The sequence below is a fragment of the Choloepus didactylus genome, chromosome 6 (genome assembly GCF_015220235.1).
Source record: "Choloepus didactylus isolate mChoDid1 chromosome 6, mChoDid1.pri, whole genome shotgun sequence".
NCBI lineage: Eukaryota > Metazoa > Chordata > Mammalia > Pilosa > Megalonychidae > Choloepus > Choloepus didactylus.
Window position 1 is genome coordinate 101,664,065 of NC_051312.1, and position 22,030 is coordinate 101,686,094.

The window sequence follows — 22,030 nt, forward strand, 5'->3', positions numbered from 1 at the left end:
GGGGACTGGTGGTTTGATGGGCTTAGCCCTCTACCGTAGGACTTGCCTTTGGCAAGACTGTTGCTGCAAAGGAGAGGCTAGGCCTGCCTATAATTGCGCCTAAGAGCCTCCTCCCAAATGCCTCTTTGTTCCTCAGATGTGGCCCTCTCTCTCTGGCTAAGCCAACTTGGCAGGTGAAATCACTGCCCTCCCCCCTACGTGGGATCTGACACCCAGGGGAGTGAATCTCCCTGGCAACGTGGAATATGACTCCCAGGGAGGAATCTAGACCCGGCATCGTGGGATGGAGAACATCTTCTTGACCAAAAGGGGGATGTGAAAGGAAATAAAATAAGTTTCAGTGGCTGAGAGATTCCAAAAGGAGCTGAGAGGTCACTTGGGTGGGCACTCTTACACACAATATAGACAACCCTTTTTAGGTTCTAACGAATTGAAATAGCTAGCAGTAAATACCTGAGTCTATCAAACTACAAGCCAGAACCCATGAATCTTGAAGACGATTGTATAAAAATGTAGCTTATGAGGGGTGACAGTGTGATTGGGAAAGCCATATGGACCACGCTCCCCTTTGTGCCAATATATTTGAAAATGATATGGAAAGATGAAATTGGCTATTTTGTAGAGAAATATAACTAAAAGTAACTAACTCAAAAATATATTGAAATATCAATAAAGAAATTAAAATTTACAATTAAAAATATACTTGCCCCTTTCACATACAGTCATCAGGCCCAGATATTTTTAAAGACAAGTTCTACTAAACCCTTAAGTACCAAATTGTTCCTACCATATACACACTTTCGGAGAACAAGAAAAGAGGCAATGCTACTCAGATTATTTTCTGAGGCTTATAAAACCTCCATACCAAAAAGGACGAGGACAGTATGAGAGAGGACTATTAATGCCAATTTCACTTATTTAGAATTTTTATATCTATGTACGTAAAATATTTACAAAGTGAATCCAACAAACTATCTTATTTTGTAAACCTTTTCATTATAGAAAATTGAAGCATATACAAAAGCAGACCAAATGGAATTCTGAACTTCTTTTAACTTAGGATGCATTTTCATACATGATCAATTGGTGGGTAATTTCATTTCATTTATTCTCACTCATTTCTCCCTATTCATAGGATTTGGAAGCAAATTCCAGAATCACAACATGTAATCTGTAAATAAATGTATTAGTATGTATCTCTAAAAGATAAGGCCTGTTTTTAAAAAACAACGTAAGCATAATATTGTTATCACTCTTCTACTAACAGTAATTCCTTAATATTGTATTAATACCTGGTCAGTATTCACATTTTCAATGGTCACAAAGTTTTATGTTTACTTATTAAAAAAAATATTTTTTAGTACTTTCAGTCACATCCATAGAAGGTCCTTACATTAAATTTGTTGTTTAGGTCTCTTAATTATCTTTTATAGAAATGCATAATGTATTTCTTTATTCCCTATAAAGGTTTAATATATTCTCTGTCCTTTATTTACAGTAAATTGGCAGTTGGATTTAGTGGTTTGATCAGATTCTGTTTAAATTTATCTGGCAAGATTATTTTAGGTGGTGATGTGTTTGATCAGGAGGCACACATGGTTCTTTTTTTTTTTTTAATTTAGCAGCTGTTTATGTGTAATACTTAGATTCTTCAATTCAGTAGGGATTCAAAATGATGAATTCTAATTATGTCGTTTTGTCTAATAGCTATAATACTGGTATAAAGAGAACTTGCGTATTTCTTTATCTAGGGGTTCAGTCATTACAGAAGAGGCAGGATAAATGCTTGATTCTTTATCTTTGTGTACCAGTGTTCAAGACAATGAGTTGGTTTCTTAGCATTTTCCAAAGATAATCAATGAGGTTTTTTTTATGTTGTTGTTAAGAATTATGAAATCATAGTGATACAAATATATTTGTATTTGATGTGTTCTAACCATTTCAATCAGGATCTATTGGACTCACTTTTGGGTTTTCATTTTCTTTTTTAAACAGATATTAGTATTTCATGACATCCTTTCAAAGGAAATCTTCCAAAGAACAGAGAAAATTTACCTTTTTTTGTTAAAAGATTTAACAGCTTATTGAGGTAGAAAGCACATATACAAAGTATACAATTTGATAACTTGATGTATGTTCACACCCATGACACCATCACCACACTCACATAATGAATATATTCATCATCTCCAAAGTTTCCTAGTGCCCCTTTATATTCTCTGCTCTTCTGTCCCCTCTCCAACCCTGGCCAGCTGCTTTCTGTCACTATGAAATACTTTGTATTTTCTAGAGTTTTATATTAATGAAATTATATGGTAAATATTCTTTTTTGTTTGTCTTCTTTCATGCCTTACAATTATTTTTGGAGTTATTCGTGTTGTACCATGTAGCAGTTTATTCCTTTTTATTGCTGGGTAATATTCCATTGTATGGCTATATAACAATTTGTTTATTCATTTACCTGTTGATGGACATTTATTTCCGGTTTTTGTCTTGCAAAAATAAAGCTGCTAATACTTAAACTATCAAACTGCAACCCAGTAGCCTTGACTCTTAAAGACGATTATATAGCAATGTAGCTTACAAGGGGTGACAGTGTGACTGTGAAAGCTTTGTGGATCACACTCCCAGTATATGGATGGATGAGTAGAGAAATGTGGACAAAAACTAAATGAAAAATAAGGTGGGGGGTATTATTTGGGTGTTCTTTATTAGTTTTATTTTTTATTCTTATTTTTACTTTTTCTGGTACAAGGAAAATGTTCGAAAAATAGATGGGGGTGATGAATGCACAACTATATGATGGTACTGTGAACATTTATACACCATGGATGATTGTATATTTGAATATATCTCAGTAAAACTGAATTTAAAAAAATAAAGCTGTTAGGAACATTTGTGTTTAAATCTTTGTATGGACATAGGCTTTCATTTCTCTTGGGTAAATACCTAGTAGTAGAATGGCTGGATTATGAGATAGAGCATTTTTTCGTGTGCTTATTTGCCATCCGAATAAGTGTTCAAATCTTTAGCTTATTTTTTTATTTTGGTTGTTTTTCTTATTACTGTTTTGAGAGTTCTGTTGTTCTCAATGCAAGTTCTTTATCAGATATGTGCTTTGAAAAATATTTTCCCCAGTTGTTGGCTTGTCTTTTCTTTCTCTTAATAGTGTCTTTTGAAGTACAGAAGTTTTAATTTTGATGAATTCCAGTTTATCAATTTGTTCTTTTCTTGATTGTGGTTTTGGTGTTATGTCTAAGAAATCTTTGTCTAATATTCTTGGAAGTCCCCAAGACTACCCTCAGGTTCACAGATTGGCTAGAAGGACTTAAAGAACTCAGAGAAGCTGTTATATTCATGGTTAAGGTTTATTACAGCGAAAGGATGCAGATTAAAATTAGCAAACATAAAAGGTGAATAGGGCAGTGTCCAGGAAAGAGTAGGTGCAAGCTTCCATTTGTCCTCTCCCAGTGTGGTTGTATGGACAGTGCTTAATTCTCCTGGTTAGGATATGTCAACCAGGGAAGCACACCCGAGCCTTGGTGTTCAGGCTTTTTATTGGTGGTTGGGCATGTATGCATGGAATGTCTGCATGGCTGACTTTAGTTACCTCAGTCTGTAGCCCCTCCAAAGTTCAAATGATACTGCATGGCCCAAGGCCCCCACCATAAATCACATTTTTAGTATTAACTACCTGGCATGGGCAAAAGCCTCAGGTAAACAAAGATACTCTTATGAGACAGAGTATTCCAAGAGCCTACACATATCACAGGGGCCTTGGAATGTGTAGGGTTTGAACACTACAGGTCTACTGAATAGGTCTGCATACTTAATCCAAAGTCATAAAGTTTTCTCCTGTGTTTTCTTCTAGAGGTGTTAAAAATTTTAAATTTACATTTAGACCTATAATCCATTTTGAATTAATTTTTAAAATTTAGTGCAAAATATGGATCAAAAATTTTTTTTCCAATATGTGGGTACTCAGCATTTCTAGCACCATTTGTTGAAAAGACTAACTCATGAACACATTTATTTTTATCCATCAGTCAAATTCACTTGGGAGCTTTCAAACTGTTCTGTCTTAAAATATAAATATACACAAATGTTTATGTATTGTTTAAAAAGGAAAGAAAGAAATAGAAATAAATCATTACTGTTTACCAACAAAATACTAGTTGGGAAACATTAGAATGATTGAATGGACACTAGTGAATACTGTTAGTAATAAACAGTACAGAAGGAGGAGCATTTATTTAATTTGGGGGAAGAGGGAAATAATGTTTTCAGTTGGTTTTGAAGAATCTGTGGGGCATGATAGCAGCACTTATTTGTAAAGTAATAGATTTTGTTTGTATACCAATAAGCTAATAGCTAGCTAACCATTAACCTTTTGCATAGTTGGAAAGTAGAGAATGTAGCAGGTTTCATGTGGTACCCCAACTCATGTATGTTGGTTGAAGTGAATATTAGTCACTAACTAGTAGACCAGGACCTTTTGGTTGTTTCTGGAGATGTATCAGTTAAATTGCAAGTTTAATCATCCCCACTGGACCTTCTCTTCTCTTTGTCAAGCCCCAGTGCTGAGTCTTTCATACCATTCCCAGATTTGCCAACATTTTGAGTTGGAAAGGGATACACACATCCCTGATGCATTCTCTTGCCTGCAGGAGATGCTTTGGAGATAGTGAAAAGTGCTTTCTCCTGTCTTTTGTGTACGCCTTTGGATATCTTTTCTCTTGTGACATCCATAAATGTGAGAGTTGATTTCTGAGCTCTCAATTCAGTTCCATTGCCCTATATGTCTGTTCTTGGCACATTACCATTCTGTTTTGATTAGTGTCTTTTTTAATCATTTTTTTAATTGTAGAATATAACATATTCATAGAAGTGATAACTTCCCAAGTGCAGATTAACAAGTAGTTAGCAGATTTGAAAGAATGTTATAGGTTACAGTTCCATAGTTTCAGTTATTTCCTTATTGTGAAATATAACATGTACAAAAAGATAATATCTTTCAAAGTATGATTTAACAGGTAGTTATATAGGAAATTTCCAAAAATGTTATGAGTTACAGCACCATAGTTTCAGTTATTTCCTTATTGTGAAATAGAACATATATACAAAAAGGGATAACTTTCAAGTTACAATTTAAAAAGTAGCTGTAGAACAAATTTCAAAGGATGCTATGGGTTATAGTTCCACCATTTCAGTTCTTTCCTTCTAGCTATCCTAATACCCTAACAACTAAGAAGTAGAAAATTATATATAGTATTTCTTGCAGGGCAGGTCTCTTGTTAACAAATTCTCTCAGCATTTGTTTGTCTGTGAAAATTTTAAATTCTCCCTCAGTTTTAAAGTAGAGCTTTGCTGGATAAAGAATTCTTGGCTGGCAGTTTTTCTCTTTCAGAATCCTAAATATGTCATACCACTGCTTTCTCACCTCTCTGGTGCCTGCTGAGCAGTCAGTGCTTAGTCTTATGTTGTTACCCTTGTATGTGGTAAATCAGTTCTCTCCTGCTGCTTTCAGAAACTTCTCCTTCAGCATTTGACAATCTGATCAGAATATGTCTTGGAGTTGGTTTATTTGGATTTATTCCATTTGGAGTTTGCTGGGCATCTTTGACTTGCATATTATTGTCTTTTAGAAGGGTTGGGAAGTTTTCTCCAACTATGTCTTGAAACACTCTTCCTAGCCCTTTACCCTTCTCTTCTCCTTCTGGGACACCAGTGATTCTTATGTTTGTTGGCTTCGTGTTGTACATCATTTCTCGGAGATCCATTTCAAATTAAAAAAATCTTTTTTCCCATTTGTTCTTTTGTGTGCTTGCATTCAGTTACTTTGTCTTCAAGTTCACTTATCCTTTGTTCTGCCTGTTTGAAGCTGCTACTGTGTATCTCTATTATATTTTTAACTTGATTCACAGTGTCTTATTTCCATAAGGTCTGCTATTTTTTAATTTATTCTTTCAAATTCTTTATGCTCTTGTAGAATCTTCTTGATTTTCCTTATGTCTTTAGCCATCTTGTTGAAATTGTTTTGGAGATTCGCTTGTACTTCTTTAATTAATTGCTCCAAATTTTGTGTCTCTTCTGGCTTTTTAATTTGTTTGTTTGGTTTGTCCATATCTTCTAGATTTTTCAAGTGCTTTGTAATTTTCTGTTGGCTTCAGGGGATCTTCTTGTCTTTCTAAGATTTTGGGAAATACGGGATTATTTGAGCTTTTATATATAATTTGGGAGCGCTACAACTTGCTGGAATGCAGTTTCCCAATACTACCAGCAGGTGGCGCTCTCAAGCTGGTCTTCCTCAAACTTCTCTGGTGTGGTGGTTGGAGTACAAACCAGCTGGGAAACCAGTCTAGTGCACTGGTTCTCCGTGTGCTCTGGGGACTGCCTGCCAGGGTGCTGCGATGTAGGTTCTGAGCACTTAGGCAGAAAGTCAGCTCAAGAGGCCCGGCTCTGTTCCCTGCCTCTTGTGCGCCTGCGAGTCTCTGGGGTGTGGGAGGGGCTCCTGATCATCAGTATGGGGCCCTCTCCTTTCCCTGCTTCTTGCCAGTGCAGCCCCCTCCTCCCCCAGACTTCTGTTGGGGGAGAGCAAATGCTGCCTCCCAGATTCCCTTATGGGAGCTCCTGGCCATCTGCCTGTTTAGGATCACCTCCCCAGCTAACTGCCAAGGTAGATGCATGGGAGCGGAGAGCCCCTGCTTAATCCCTTGCCTGGTGGGTGTTACTGCCACTAGCCCGGGGGCTGGTCCCAACTGGAACAAACTCACCCTGTCCCTTGAGGTGCTGTCTCTCTCATGTTTTTGTTGGCTTCCCCTCCACATACTGTAGGGGACCCTCTGTGGCCAGTCACACCCCGAAACTGTGGTACTGGGAATCCTCCGGCCCCTCTGTAGTTACTTTCACAGAGGAGAAGCCTGTTCCACCATACCTACTCTGCCATCATCTTGGAAGTTCGATTACTGTTTCTTCGTAATAAATTTTAAGGTCGGGAAGTGTGAATCCTCCAACTTCATTCTTCTTTTTCAAGATGGCTCTGGCTAGTCAGGGCCCTTTATCCTTCCATATAAATTTGATAATTTCTTTTCCATTTCTGTACAGAAGGCTGTTGAAATTTTTATTGGGATCTCAATGAATCTCTAAATTGCTTTGGATAGGATTGACAACTTAAAAGTATTTAGTCTTCCATTCCATGAATATGGGCTGTTCTTCCACTTATTTAGACTTTTTCTGACTGCTCATTACTTGGTATAGAAACACTACTGATTTTTTGGTGTTGATCTTGTATTCTACTGATATCAGTCAAAAGCTGTGGATTCTTTGCTTGATGCACTCGAATGACTAATTCCAGAGACACCAGAGTTTCAAAGAGAGAAAGAGTTTATTGTTAGGCATGAAGCAGGAGATGAGATGGCCTATTGGCCTAAAAATGTTTCCTTGAACGACAGTAATTCTGATAGTTTTGTATTGTCAAAAGATGGGTATGCTTTAGAATAATGAGCAGAGTAGCTCTAGATGATGTAATTAGAGGTGATATAATTTTTGATTACATGCTTAGTCACAGAATGCATGTAAAAAAGTGACAGCCTTAATATAATGATAGGTATGATTTTTAGTATTGTATTGAGGTATAGATCACTTACAGGTTAAAGTCTAAGCTATTGCACATGTCGGGTGGGCCCATTTTTGTTTTTGGTGTGGGTTAGTTCTGGGGTTAGTTTTGGGGTGGAATTGGTGTGGGTTAGTTCTGGGTTGACCCAAGGCCCTTCATTAATAAACATTAGGGGCTGTCTTTAGTGATCATAAGACCCTAAAGTAGAAAAACTGGGCAAAATGAGTACTAGTGAGGGTCAGTGACAAGGTTTTTACAATCACAAGGGCACAAAAGAAAGACTGGTACAGTCATCATCAGAGATCAAGGCAGCTGGATTACAAGTCAGAGATTTCAGGAATTTCCCTCTGTCTATTCTAATATACCAGAAAGTTAAAAAGGAACATCTGTATAATGATTCAGTAATCATAATTATCCCTTAAATCCTAACTTTTCAGTTACACCACAGCTTCACTGAATTTATTTACTAGCTCTAGGAGCTTTCTTGTGGATTTTGAAGGATTTTTCTGCGTATAGGATCATGTCATCTGCAAAAGGGAAAGTTTTACTTCTCCCTTTTCAATTTGGACACTTTGTGTCTCTCTTTCTTGCCTAATTGCTCTGGCAATAACTTCCAGTATAATGTTGAATACAGTGGTGACAGTGGACATCCTTGTTCCTGATCTTAGAAGGAAAGGTTTCAGTCTTTTCACCATTAAGTAGGATATCAGCTGTGGGTTTTTCATTTATGCCCTTTGTCATATTGAGGACATTTCCTTCTATTTTTAGTGTTCTAAGTGTTTTTATCAAGAAGGGGTGCTGGATTTTGTTAGATGCCTTTTCTGCATCAATTAAGATAGTTGTGTTTTTTCCCCTCATTGTATTAATGTGGTCATATCATGGATTTTGATAGTTTTATCCATGAAAACAAATTGTCAAGGCAGTTCTTGTGATGGGTAAAAACACAATGCTTTAATAAGGAAAAATAAAGTGGCTTAAAATAGAGATTTAGTGCATATCAACATTAAACAAGTGATAAAATGTTAAATTATTTTGGGTGGTTCTTTACTGGTATCAAGTTGTTGGAAAAGTACTTTTTGACAGCTTAAAATACTAGAGTTATATATATAACATTAGACCTACTATTCATAGTAGAGAATGATGGATTTATGTTTTTCAGCCTGGGGTATAAGTTTGATTTTACTGGGCAAACCTACCTAACTATTTTATATCAGGGTGGAGGGCAGGCATGGTGAAGTAACTTCAGAGAGTTGTGATTGAACTGAGAATTGATATCAAGTAATAAATGTAACAGAATTTAATGAGAACAGGATCAATAGGGAGATACTTCAAGTGAAGCAAATTTCTCATTAAGAAATTTGGCAGTGTTCTCTGTTCTGTGCTGAATGTATAGAAAGATTTGGGTTAAGGCAGGTCAACAGGCTTCTGTTGGGAGAATTCTAGCTGGTCCGACATCTTGAAATCAGTACTTTGAGTTTTATTTTTATTTGAGAGATGATTTTTTGTTGTTCTTGAGTTCTGAAAAGGAGTTGTATGATGAATTCCAAGGCTGGAACAATCTGAGGCCATTAAAAACTAAGATAGACTAAATTTTGAAAAAAGAAAGTGGAAAGTTTCATTTTAGGAAACTTCTTTTTTTTTTGATCTTTTGAACATGGGATATAGAAATCCTAGAGAAAAACAGTCAGGACACAAGCTTAGGAGATAAGATTTAGTGGTTGGAGAAATTTGGGAATTTTAAATCTCTTGCAATTTTGTTATTTGATGTTGTGCTTTGTTTTCATAATGTGGAAGAGACAATCAAAAACTTTATGAAAAACTGGCAGTTAGTTGTACTTGAGATTCTTTGCTTTATAGGAAGTTTATGCAAATTCAAGTTATTGTGTATAAGGAATAGTAACAAAATTAAATTTTGTTTTTATCAAGTAATAGTACTATAGGTCTTTTACTATACCATGGTTTTTTTTTTTGTTTTTTGTTTTTTGTTTTTTAGTGTTTACCCCTAGCTGCTAAGAAGACTGAGAAAGTGAGTGTAGATGCTCCTTGTGTAGCGAAAGGCAACAAGGGAGATGGAATGGTGATTGGTTTGAGAAACAGTAGCGTAAGTTTATTTCCCAGTGATTTTAGTAATTTGTTTTTAATATATAATTATATATATTTATTATATATATAATTATGTGCACATAATTTTGAATGGTTTAAAGTGGATTATGTGTACTCAGGCCACCTTCTCCATTAAAATTTTCTAGTGTAGTTTATAAGACTGTTAGGCTAAAAAATCAGGAAAATTATGAGAGACATTTGACATTTGGCTATACCATGATTTTTAAGTTGTCTGTTTACATTATGAAAGCTTGGGAAATATTCAAGGAAATTCATTAGGTATTTCCAATTAATTAATTACAGAAGAAAAAATGTCTGCTTATATAGTTGAGGCTTTGTTGTAAATTTCGTTTGAGTAATTACTGAACGTCTGCTTCATTCTTAGTATTTGTGCTTCATATTGATGACTGCTTTCAGGATCTGTATATGTGTGTGAATATTAAAATACCAACACAAGACCATATTCAAAGGAAACAGATTAAAGTGAGCTGAGATAATTGAGAATGGCTCTATGGAAGACTGGACAAGGTTTTGAAGTATGGGTCAGGTTTGGATGGTATAGAGTGGGCAGATAGGAATTGCATTTGGATGTGATCAAAGTTATAAAAGTAGGAATATGGACTGCACCCTTTAATGACAGTGAGGAAGAAACTTTTATAGATGGTATGATAGCCTTCTATTTGGGAGGAGTAGGAGATAAGATTGTAACTCCATGCTAGATGGAGTTTAATTTTCTTCTGGTAGGCAAGGGTTTGAGCAAGACAAGTGATATTAAAAAAATGATGCTTAAGGAAATTCAGTGTTCTGGGATGACTTGGAGAATCTTTTTGAGATTAGAGCTAGTTAGGAAGATTTTATAGTGATTGAGGGATGAAGGAAGGGGTAACATATATTGAATATCTGCTATGTGCAATGTTCTGTGGGCTTTCATATATATTATCTATTTAATCCTTAACAACCTTTAAGGGTGAGTATTGTTAGACTTGGTTTTCAAGAGGTAGGATTTCAGAGAGGTTAAATATTTTGCTCATGGTTTGCTGTTGGGCGATATATACAGATCTACCTCTTTCAAACAGTTGTATGTTTTATGGCAATACCACAATTTATTTAACTAATACCCCATTGATGGAAATTTGTGTTCTTCCCTTTTTTTTTTTTTTAACTAGCAATGCTACAATAAATATTCTTACACATATCTTTGTACATATTTTCTAGCACTGTATTTCTGTAGAAGAAACTCTTAGAAGTGGAACTGAATTCCTGGATTAAAATGGCCTTTAAAACAAATGGTATAGGAGGCCTGGAGAAAGGGTACTGAAAGTGGATAAAGTAGATAATGGATCATGATTGTCATGGCAGTTTTTAGAGAGTCATAATAAAGGTACAGTGTGCATGGTACTATGTAAAAAACTAATAGATCATATCCCTCCCAGGTATAATAACAGAGTAAGCCATGGAAAGTTAGAATGGAAAACCTTTTTACAAGTTAATATAATTCCTCAGTTTTATTGCTGAGGCTTTTGAGATATAGAATGCTTTAGAGCATTCTTAAACTAGAACAGGGATTAGAATTCAGATAGTCAGATTTTTGGTTTCCTATTCTAAGTAGTCTTTTCTACTCCCAAAGCAAATTTAAAGAGTAAATAATTATTTTCAAATTGTTTCCCGTTATTTATGTGTATGTGTAGTTCACATGTATGTAACTGCTGTGTTCTGCCATGTCTCACAGTACTAAATATTTAGTTCTCCCTTTCTAGTCTTCTCTCCTTTACTATTAACCAAGTAAAGTGGGAAATAGAACCATTCTGATCCTCAGATAGAATGGTGTAGGAATAAAAGATGAGAATTTTATGTTTAGTTAAAGGGAAATGGTATCATGAGTTAAAAGCTTTCGGAGAGACTGATCTAGAGAATATGTTCCACTTGCTTTTTTTTCCTCCTTGTTTTAAATGATGGTATAGTATTAAACTTTGTTAAGTTATGGTTTGATTATCCGTTCCTTATTGGACATTTTGACATTTTTTTTCCTCAAAAATGTCTGAATATAGTTTAAATTTCCAAGTGTTCACTGCTAGTACATAGAAATACAACTGATTTTTGTATATTGACTTTGTATCCTGAAGGATGTCAAGAAAGACAAATATAATTATACATATATCTCTTGCTAAATTCCCTTTTTAGTTCTAGTAGTATTTTCTGTAGGATCTTGTGAATTTCCACGTACATGACCATGTTATGTGAAAAAGACCTTTTTACTTGCATTCCAATTTTTATGCCTTCTTTTTCTTGCCTTATTTCATTGTCTAGGACTTCCAATAGCATGTTGAATAGAAGCAGTAAGAGTTCAGTGAGGCAAGAAAGAGAAATAAAAGGTATAAAGAGTTGGAAAATGTACTCTCTTCCCCTATTTCCTAAGTTTACATAAAATTGGTGACTTGACCCTTTGATCAATATGAATTGTTTCTTTATCTCTAGAAATCATGCCTTGTCTTGATGTCCACTTTTGTCTAAAATTTATATAGCCAGTCAAGCTTTTTTATAGCTAGTATTCGCATGATATATTTTTTTCTCTCCTTTCACTTTTTTAAAAATGCAATTTTATTGATATATATTCACAAACCATACAGTCCATCCAAAATATACAACTTGTGTGTTCCCAGTTCAAAACCAGTATGTAGTTGGGTGTTGCTTTTTTTAAAATTAACCCATTCTTATAGTCTCTGCCCTTTAATCAGAGTGTTTAGTCCATTAATATTTAATGTAATTATTGATAATGATTAGGTTAAGTTTGTATCTTGCTGTTTGTTTTCTTTTTTCCTCTTTTGGTTTAAGTATTTTAAAAATATTCCGTATTATTTCTTCCATTGCTTTTTTAGTTACACAACCTTGCCATTAGTTTTTTAGTGGTTACTCTAGGGATTATGATATGCATCATTAACTTTTCATTAGCATTAATTCATTAGCATGAATGAAATGATTAGCATGAACTAATAGTATAAAAAAAGCATCTGTAGTGGACAACTATGAGAGTAGAATTACTCATATTTTGTATTATTGTCTTCAGTTTCCCTTACCGTGTCAGGCCACTTAGTGAGATTCTGCATATAATGTCAAAAACCTTAGGGTTTAAATGACATTTGGCTGATTTATTTTAAATTAAAGATATTTATCTCCTTTCTCATCCTCTTGGTACCAAAGTTCGACATTTAAGTGCTTAATAGCATGTGAGGGGATCACACATGGGTAACAGGAAGCCACCTCCATCATAAAACTGCATAATTTTCCCCAAATTCAGAATTTTCACAAGCTTCAAATTTGAATAGCAGAGGCAAAAAGCGTTATTTATCTACTTTTGCATTGACTTAATCTGGTCCAGAGAAGTATTTCATGATCAGATTCATGTTCCTGGGAATTTTCTTAATGGACTGAATCTTAAATTTCCCCATGAAGTCTTTTGGGAGATTGGCTGCTTTTCTGATGTGTGTCCATCTCATTAACATAAAAGGTACTTGGAAAATTAGAATTAGAAATACATTTCCCGCACATACCTAAGTATTTCTTTCTGTCTAGTTCTGTAATAATTAGTATTGTCATACAGTGCTTTTTTTTCCTGGTGTTTTTTGAAATTTTGTCTTAAAACGTCTTACCTGAATTTCAGAGAGTGATATCTAACCTTAGTGGTATAATTAGATACTAGTTATTATCTTAGTAGTGTCATTAGATGCATAAGAAAGCTTGGAAGTCCTCTAACATTCAAGTAATAGGCCAACTGAGTATTGGTTTATAGTTAAAATGACTTAAATAGCTGTTAAAACCTGTAACAACTATGAATAATGTGATGCCCTGTAATGATAACTTTAAGAAGTTTTGATTCATGATATGTCAGGAACATGGGTACAATATCTTTTAAATTAAGGTTTCAAAACTTGATTCTGAATTTGGAAGGGGAAAGCAGTTGCTCTTACCAAAAATATGTAATTGAAAGAATTCTATATGATGCATATATGTGCATGTTTATATGCATATTTTTCTCTTAGATAAATATTTATAGAGTGCATGTACTATTTGAATAATTTCTTTAAGCCACATCCACATACTCTTTATACACATAAAGTTCAACTTAAAACCTTCCTTTTCTCTGTAGGTTTAACTATTTGTAAAGTGTTTCAAGAGACAATGAGGAAATGGCTCAATGCCTCAGTCAGGGAGAATTCCAGTGACATCTGCAGTGGAGAATTATATGGAAAATGGGAAACAGAAGAGGCCAAGATTGGAAGAGCAGGTGGGGGAGTAGGACACTAGGTCAGATATAATAAAAACACTTATATAGAGCTTTATAAATGCTTGTATTGTTTCTGTAGCACTTTAATATGTGATTATACTTAATTGAAGGCTAAGTAATAATTGCTCAAGTTACCTGTGGCATAAAGAAGAGGGAATATATGTTTATGTGAATAAATAAGAGTAATGTGGTAGAGCTTTGTACAATATTCTTATTCTGAGAAAAGGCTAGCATTTTGTTTCCAGCCTTCAAAGTAAACAGTGGGGTTTTGCCTTTTTTTTTCTTGTGAAGTAGTGTTAGTTTGGAATGCAATCCTGAAAGTGTAAGTTTGATATTTTCTGATCTGCTTTTCTTTTTCTTTGGATTAAAGATTTTTAAAAAGTTTTACTTGGAAGTAATTTTAAAATTAGAGAATTGTAAGAATAAGTACACAAGCTTCCTTACTCTTTTCCCTCCTTTTTTTGGTAATTTTGCCACATTTTATCACTCCTTGGATATATGTGTTGTTTTTCTGAAATAGTTGAGAGTAAGTTGTGTACCTCATGCTAATTTACTCTTAAATACATCAGCACATCAGCATATATTTCCTAGAAAAAGGATTATCTCTTATATAAGCACATTATAATTATCAGGTTTATGGAATTTAACATTAATGCAGTACTATTGTCTAATACATAGAATACATTAAAATTTTACCAGTTGCCCAGTAATGATCTTTATAACAATTCCTTTTCCTTCCCCCATCTAGCATCCAATTGTATCTAATTTTCATATCTCTTTAGTTTTTCATCTGGCACAGTTACTCAGCTTTTTGTCATTTTTCATGACAGTGACATTAAAAATACCCAGGAAAGAAGGCTTAGCACCAAAGAAGAAAATTTAAGGAATGGTAAAATTTGAGTTTGTTTTGAGTCATTTGAATTTCTTCTTTATAATTGTCTTCTTTTCTTTTGGGGTTTGCTGCATATTTTAATGTCATTGGTTTTGGCATTGTCTACACATGACATTTGTGGTCTCATCTCATTTCATGCAGCTCAATCACCAGGAAGAAACTTTTAATGTAATTCTAATTAGTAACTTTAAAATAGGATTGCACTTGTTAAGGGGCTTAGAAAGGACAACAAAAACTTAAGATGAAACTTAGTGTATTAACATGAATTGGAACTAGTGAGTCATAATGGAAACTCATTTTCTGGCCTTTCTTGACTTGCATTTTTGAATGGATTCATTGTGAAATAAGTAATGAATAAAAATCAGTTAGCTAAGTGTTCAGTCCATAACATTTGGTATTAACAGCTAGGATATTGAGCTGGAATAAGCATCAACTTTGGAGTTTTGAGAGACCTGTTTTGAATCCATTGGCACTTGTGCTGGTTATATAACCTTGACTAAAATACTTACCCTTAGAGGTAAATTCAAGTAGAATGGAGATAATGTCACCCACAGAACAGTTGTTTTACAAAGATCAGAGATAATGTACACAAAGATTGGTAAGCTGGGCTGGTTTTTTTTTTTTTTTTTTTATAAAATTGTAAAATGTCTTGAAGGTATCTTATCCCACCTAGATAATGAAACTAGTTTAGAAGAGGTATGTATGATTGTTCAAACTTACAGACCTGGATAATAGTGTAAGCTCCATGAGAGTACACATTTTTTAATCTTTATGTCCTTCAGAGTGTATGGAGCACAGTGGTGGATTTTAGTACTTCAAAAATATTGCTTGTTTAAGTACATTTCAGACCTCCAAATTCAGACATATTACAGTGTCAGATATGTTATTTTTATCTGGTGTTAAATATTTATTGTTGACTACCTTTGAGAGTCACATAGCTCTTAGAAAACACGTTAGTTGAAAATGTAATTTCAGGCTTTGCAGGCTATCAATAGAAATGGAGTAGAGAGGTTTTAAAAATACAAATTTTGATTTCCAAATTTTTCCATTCAGTATGAAGAAAGCTTTTAAGCAAGCATAATAAAGCTGTTTCTGTTCAGCTTTTTAGCATATGTCATATTCAAACACTGCTTCATAGTTAATTACTTAAGTTTTGGCAAAAATGTTTTTGTCTCAATCCCTTTGCTACCGTGCACACCTATAATAACTTTTTTTTTTAGTTTCGTCTTTTAATTTTTATTCTAGTAACATGTATACAACCTAAAATTTCTCCTTTTAACATCATTCACATATATAATCCATTGCTGTTAATTATACTCACAATGTTATGCTACCATTATCACTATGCATTTTCAAAATTTTACAATCAACCCAAATAGAAATTCTGTACAAATTAAGTCTTAACTTCCCATTCCCTACCCAACTCAGTCCCTGGGAGCCTATAATCTAGATTTTGACTCTATGAATTTGCTTACTTTAATTATTTTCATATCAGTGAGATCATACAATGTTTATCCTTTTGTGTCTGGCTTATTTACTCAAGACAGTATATTCAAGGTTTATCCATATTGTCGCACGAACCAGAATTTCATTCCTTCTTACTGCTGAACAATATTCCATCATATGTAAATACAACATCTTGTTTATCCATTAATCATTAGCGGACATTTGGGTTGCTTCCAACTTTTGGCAATTGTGAATATTGCCACTAGGAGCATTGGTATACAAGTATCTGTTTTAGTCCCTGTTTTAAATTCTTTTGGGTATGTACCTAGTAGTGGATTGCCAGGTCATATGGTAGTTCTATACTTAGCTTTCTGTGGAACTGTCAAACTGTTCTTCCATAACGACTGCACCATTTTACATTCCCACCAGAATGAGTGTTCCTATTTCTCCACATTCCTCCAACACTTGTAATTTTTTGTTTTTTTAATATTAGCCATTCTGGTGGGTGTGCAGTGGTACTCATTGTCGTTTTGATTTGCATTTCCCTAATAGCTAATGATGTTGAGCATCTTTTCATATGCTTTTTTAGCCATTTGTGTATACTTTGGAGAAATGTCTATTCAGGTCATTTGTCCATTTGTTAATTGGATTGTTTGTGTTTTTATTGTTGAATTGTAGGATTTCTTTGTACATTCTGGATATTAAATGCTTAGTGGATAAGTGGTTTCCAACTACATTCTCCAGTTGAAGAGGTTGTCTTTTCATTTTTGTGATGAAGTCCTTTAATGCACGAAAGTTTTTAATTTTGATGAGATCAATTTATCTATTTTTTATTTTGTAGTTTGTGCTTTGAGTGTCAAGTCTAAGAAACCATTGTCTAACACAAGATCCCAAAGATATTTCCCTACATTTTCTAATAGGAACTAATAGTCCTGGTTCTTATATTTAGGTCTTTGATCCATTTTTAGTTAATTTTTTAATATGATATGAGGTAGGGTCCTCCTTCATTTTTTTGCATATGGATATCAAGTTCTCCTGCACTTTTCATTGAAAAGACTATTTATTCCGGTTTGCTAATGCTGCTTTTATGCAAAATAGCAGAAATGGATTGGTTTTTATAAAGGGGGTTTATTTGGTTACAAAGTTACAGTCTTAAGGCCATTAAGTGTCCAAGGTAAGGGATCAAAAATAGGGTACCTTCACTGGAGAAAGGCCGTTGGCATCCAGAAAACCTGTTAGCTGGGAAGGGATGTTGCTGGCGTCTGCTTGCTCCCAGGTTGCATTTCAAAATGGCGTTCTCCAAAATGTCAGCATCAACTTGCAGCAGTCACCTTAAAAATGTCTGTCTCAGCTGCAGCAAGCATCAGGGTCTGCAACTCCAAGCATGTCTAAGCGTCAGTGTCAGCAAATGTCTGGGCCTGTGTGTGTGTCTCTCTCTCTCTTTTTTAAATTAAATTCAGTTTTATTGACATAAATTCACATGCCATACAATCATTGTGGTGTACAATTACCAGTTCACAGTACCTTCATATATATAGTTGTGCATTCATCACCCCAATCCATTTGTCAACATGTTCCTTATGCCAGAAAGAATCAGAATTAGAATAAAAAATAAAAATAAAAAAAGGACACCCAAATCATCCCCCCCATCCCACCCTATTTTTCATTTAGTTTTTGTCCCCATTTTTCTACTTATCCATCCATACACTGGATAAAGGGAGTGCTATCCACAAGGTTTTCACAACCACACTGTCACCCCTTGTAAGCTACACTGTTATACAGTCATCTTCAAGAGTCAAGGCTGCTGGATGGCAGTTTGATAGTTTTAGGTATTTACTTCTAGCTATTCCAATACATTAAAACCTAAAAAGTGTTATCTATATAGTGTGTAAGAATGTCCACAAGAGTGATCTCTTGATTCCATTTGAAATCTTACAGCCCCTGAAGCTTTATTTCATTTCATTTTGCATCCCCCTTTTGTTCAACAAGATGTTCTCAAATCTCATGATGCCAGGTCCAGCTTCATCCCTGGGAGTCATATCCTGCATTGCCGGGGAGATTCACACCCCTGGGAGTCAGGTCCCACGTAGTGGGGAGGGCAGTAAGATACCTGCCGAGGTGGCTTAGTTAGAGAGAGAGGGCCACATCTGAGCAACAAAGAGGCACTCAGGGGGAGACTCTTAGACACACTTATAAGCAGGTTTAGCCTTTCCCTTCCATGCTTCATAAGGCCAAGCCCCAAGACAGACGGCTCGGCATACCAAGCCATCAGTCCTCAATATTTGTGAGAACATCAGCAGCAATCCAGATGAGGAAGAGTCCAATGTTTCTGCATTTTCCCTGAGCTCCTCAGGGGGTCCCTGCATATATATTTTTATTCTCTCCCAGATTACTTTGGCATATGTTGCTATTTCACTCTAACCTACCATATCTCACTTCCTATTCAAAGTTCCATGTAATTGTAGTGTTTGAACAAACTTGACTGTAGAATTTATATTGCTTAGAAGATATAGATCCTACACCAAATAAACATCTCTTCCCTTGGCCTCACATGGAAGCTGAAGTTTTAATACACAGTCAGTTTCATCCTTTACCCTTTAACCTGATTTGCCCTAGTCTTAACCAGATCTGCTTCATTCATATCTCTAATTGAAGTCTGGGCTCTTTTTCAATTTTTCAGTTTCTTTTTTTTTTTTTTTAACAATTGCTGTATGCGTTAATACTGACTGACATTCATATCTGCTGAGCTCTAGCTCTGAGTTTCAGGTGTCTTTATGGGCATTCTTTTAAAGTATTCCAGTGATTAAATCAAGACCCACATTGAATGGGCGGGGCCACACCTCCATGGAAATAATCTAATCAAAGGTATTACCCACAGTTGGGCAAGTCACATCTCCATGGAAACATCCAATCAAGAGGTTACACCGTTAAAATGATTAATCTGCCCCCCTACAAGATTGCATCAAAGGACATGGCTTTTTCTGGGGGACATAATATATACAAACCAACACACTATTCTGTCCCAATTGAGTGGACTTGGCAGCCTTGTCAGAAATCCAAACCACAATGAGATATCATCTCACACCTACTGGAATGGCCACTGTTAAACAGGAAACTACAAGTGTTGGAGAGAATGTAGAGAAATTGGAACACTTATTCACTGCTGGTGGGAATGTAAAATGGTACAGCCTCTGTGGAGGACAGTTTGACAGGTCCTCAGGAAGGTAAGTGTAGAGTTGCCTCACGTCCTCGCAAATCCCAATACTCAGGATTTATCCAGAAGATCTGAAAGCAGGGGCACAAGCAGATATTTGCACACCGATGTTCATAGCAGCATTATTTACAATTGCCAAAAGCTGTAAACAGCCCAGTGTCCATAAACAGATGAATGGATGAACAAAATGGGGTTTATACATACAGTGGACTATTAGCAGTAAGAAGGAATGAAGTCCTGAAGCATGCAGCAACATGGATGAACCATGAGGATGTTATGTTAAATGAAATAAGTCAGACACAAAAGGACAAATATTGTATGATCTCACTGATACAAACTAATTATAATATATAAAATCATAGACATAGAATATAGAATATATGTCACCAGGATATTGAATGAGGCTAAAGAATGGGGAACGGTTGCTTAATATTTGCAGAATGTTTAACTAGGGTGAACTTAAAACATTTGGATATGGACAGGTGACAGTAGCAGATTATTGTGACATTAATTGTTGAATGGTGTGTATGGTGGAAAGGGGAAGTTTAGAATCATATCTGTCATCAGAAGGAAAGTTGGAGGTTAAAACATGGGAATGTACAACACAGTGAATTTTGTGGTGGACAATGTCCATGATTAACTATACAGATATGAAACAGTTCTTTCATGAACTAGAGCAGATGTGTGACACTATTATAAGGAGTTAATAATAAAGAGGTGTTCTGGTTTGCTAAAGCTGCTGAATTGCAGTATACCAGAAATGAATTGACTTTTACAATGGGGGTTTATTCACAAATTTACACTTGTAAGGCCATGAAAATGTTCCAACTAAGGCATCAACAGGACAATACCTTTTCTGAAGAACAATGGCATCTAGGGTTCCTCTGTCACATGGGAAGGCATATGGCTGGAGTCTGCAGGTGCTCTCCTGGGTTTTGCTTCTGGTTTCTGTGGCTTTCTCCAAAATATTTCTGTTTGTCTGTCTCTCTTAGCTTCTCTTTGCTCTCTGCTTGTTTCTACTGGGGCATTTCTAAGTGTTTCTTAGCCTCTCTCTGCTCCTGTGGGTCCTCCTTGCTTCTTCCAGGGGCAAACTCTGGATTGCATGTCTTAGCTTCTCTGTAGAATGTCTCTCTCAGCTTCTCCAGGGCAAATTCTGGGCTTCATCTCTTAGCTTAGCATCTGCAAATGTTTTTTTGTTTGTATCTCCAAGCATCTGGGTCTGTGTCAGCTCTGAGTTCTGTCTCTCCCTGAACTCTCTTAAGGATTCCAGTAAACTAATTAAGACCACCATAAATGGATGGGGTCATAGCTCCATGGAAATAATCTAATCAAAAAGTCCCACCCACAATAGGTCTGCCCCCACAAGAGTGGATTAAAAGAACATAAACTTTTATGGGGTACATAACATATGCAAACCAGCACAAGGGGTATATGGGGAAAATGTGCCTATTGCAAACTATGGACTGTAGTTAACAGTAATATTTTAATGTTCTGTCATCAACAGCAATAAGTGTACCACGCCAATACCATGGTCCAGTAATATGGGGGAATAAGGAGTATGGGAGGATTAGGATTTTCTTTTTATTTCTTCTCTGGAGTAAAGAAAATGTTCTGAATTTGATCATGGGGCTGCATAAACAACTATGGTAATGATACTGTGAACCAGTGATTGTATACTTCGGATGGTTTCTATGCTGTGTGAATACATCTCAAAAAATTACATTAAAAATTAGTTATTTGCATTGAATTAAGCAGTTTAAACCAGGAAAAAATAACTGATTAAAAAGTAAAAAGGTAATTTTGGATTTGAAAACAAGGTGAAACTATACAACTGCAAAACAATAGTGTAGGAGCAGGGGGATTGGAATTAAAGCAGTCTGCATTCCTTGTAGAGTTAAGATAGTGATATTTATTTAATTTTATTTGTTTTAAAATTTTGCTCTTATTTATTTTTTGATTAGATAATAAATTTTCAGAATTCCTCTTCTCAGAGTCAATAAATATGACCAATTTCTTATATGTCTTTTCAGGGAAATTCTATTCACATGCAAGCAAATAAGGGTAGGCATTCTATTTTCCCCATTCTGAAACAAATAATATGTTGTTCTCCATCCAGTTCTTTGTCATTTAATAATATATTTGCAGATAATTCCATACCAATATATAGCACTTCCTTGTTAGTCCTCAGTGTTTGTGAGAATATCAGTAATAACCCAGGTGGGGAAGTCCCACATTTCTGCATTTTTCCACTGTTCCTCACAGGGGCCCTGCAAATATCTTTTTTTTTTTTTTTTTTTTTTATCATCATTTTATTGAGATATATTCACATACCACGCAGTCATACAAAACAAATTGTACTTTCGATTGTTTACAGTACCATTACATAGTTGTACATTCATCACCTAAATCAATCCCTGACACCTTCATTAGCACACACACAAAAATAACAAGAATAATAATTAGAGTGAAAAAGAGCAA

General features: G+C 35.2%; 1 protein-coding gene across 3 annotated transcripts in view; it reads left to right on the forward strand.

Annotated features, from left to right (window-relative positions):
* Positions 1-22,030, forward strand: part of HIKESHI (heat shock protein nuclear import factor hikeshi) — a 79,066-nt gene that overhangs the window by 7,308 nt on the left and 49,728 nt on the right. For 2 of the 3 annotated variants that reach the window (XM_037841146.1, XM_037841147.1), the window contains exon 3: positions 13,863-14,000. The exons of the other annotated variant lie outside the window; for it this stretch is intronic. In XM_037841146.1, the coding sequence (XP_037697074.1) occupies positions 13,863-14,000 (138 nt within the window). The remainder of the gene's footprint in view (positions 1-13,862; positions 14,001-22,030) is intronic. 3 annotated transcript variants of the gene reach the window in all.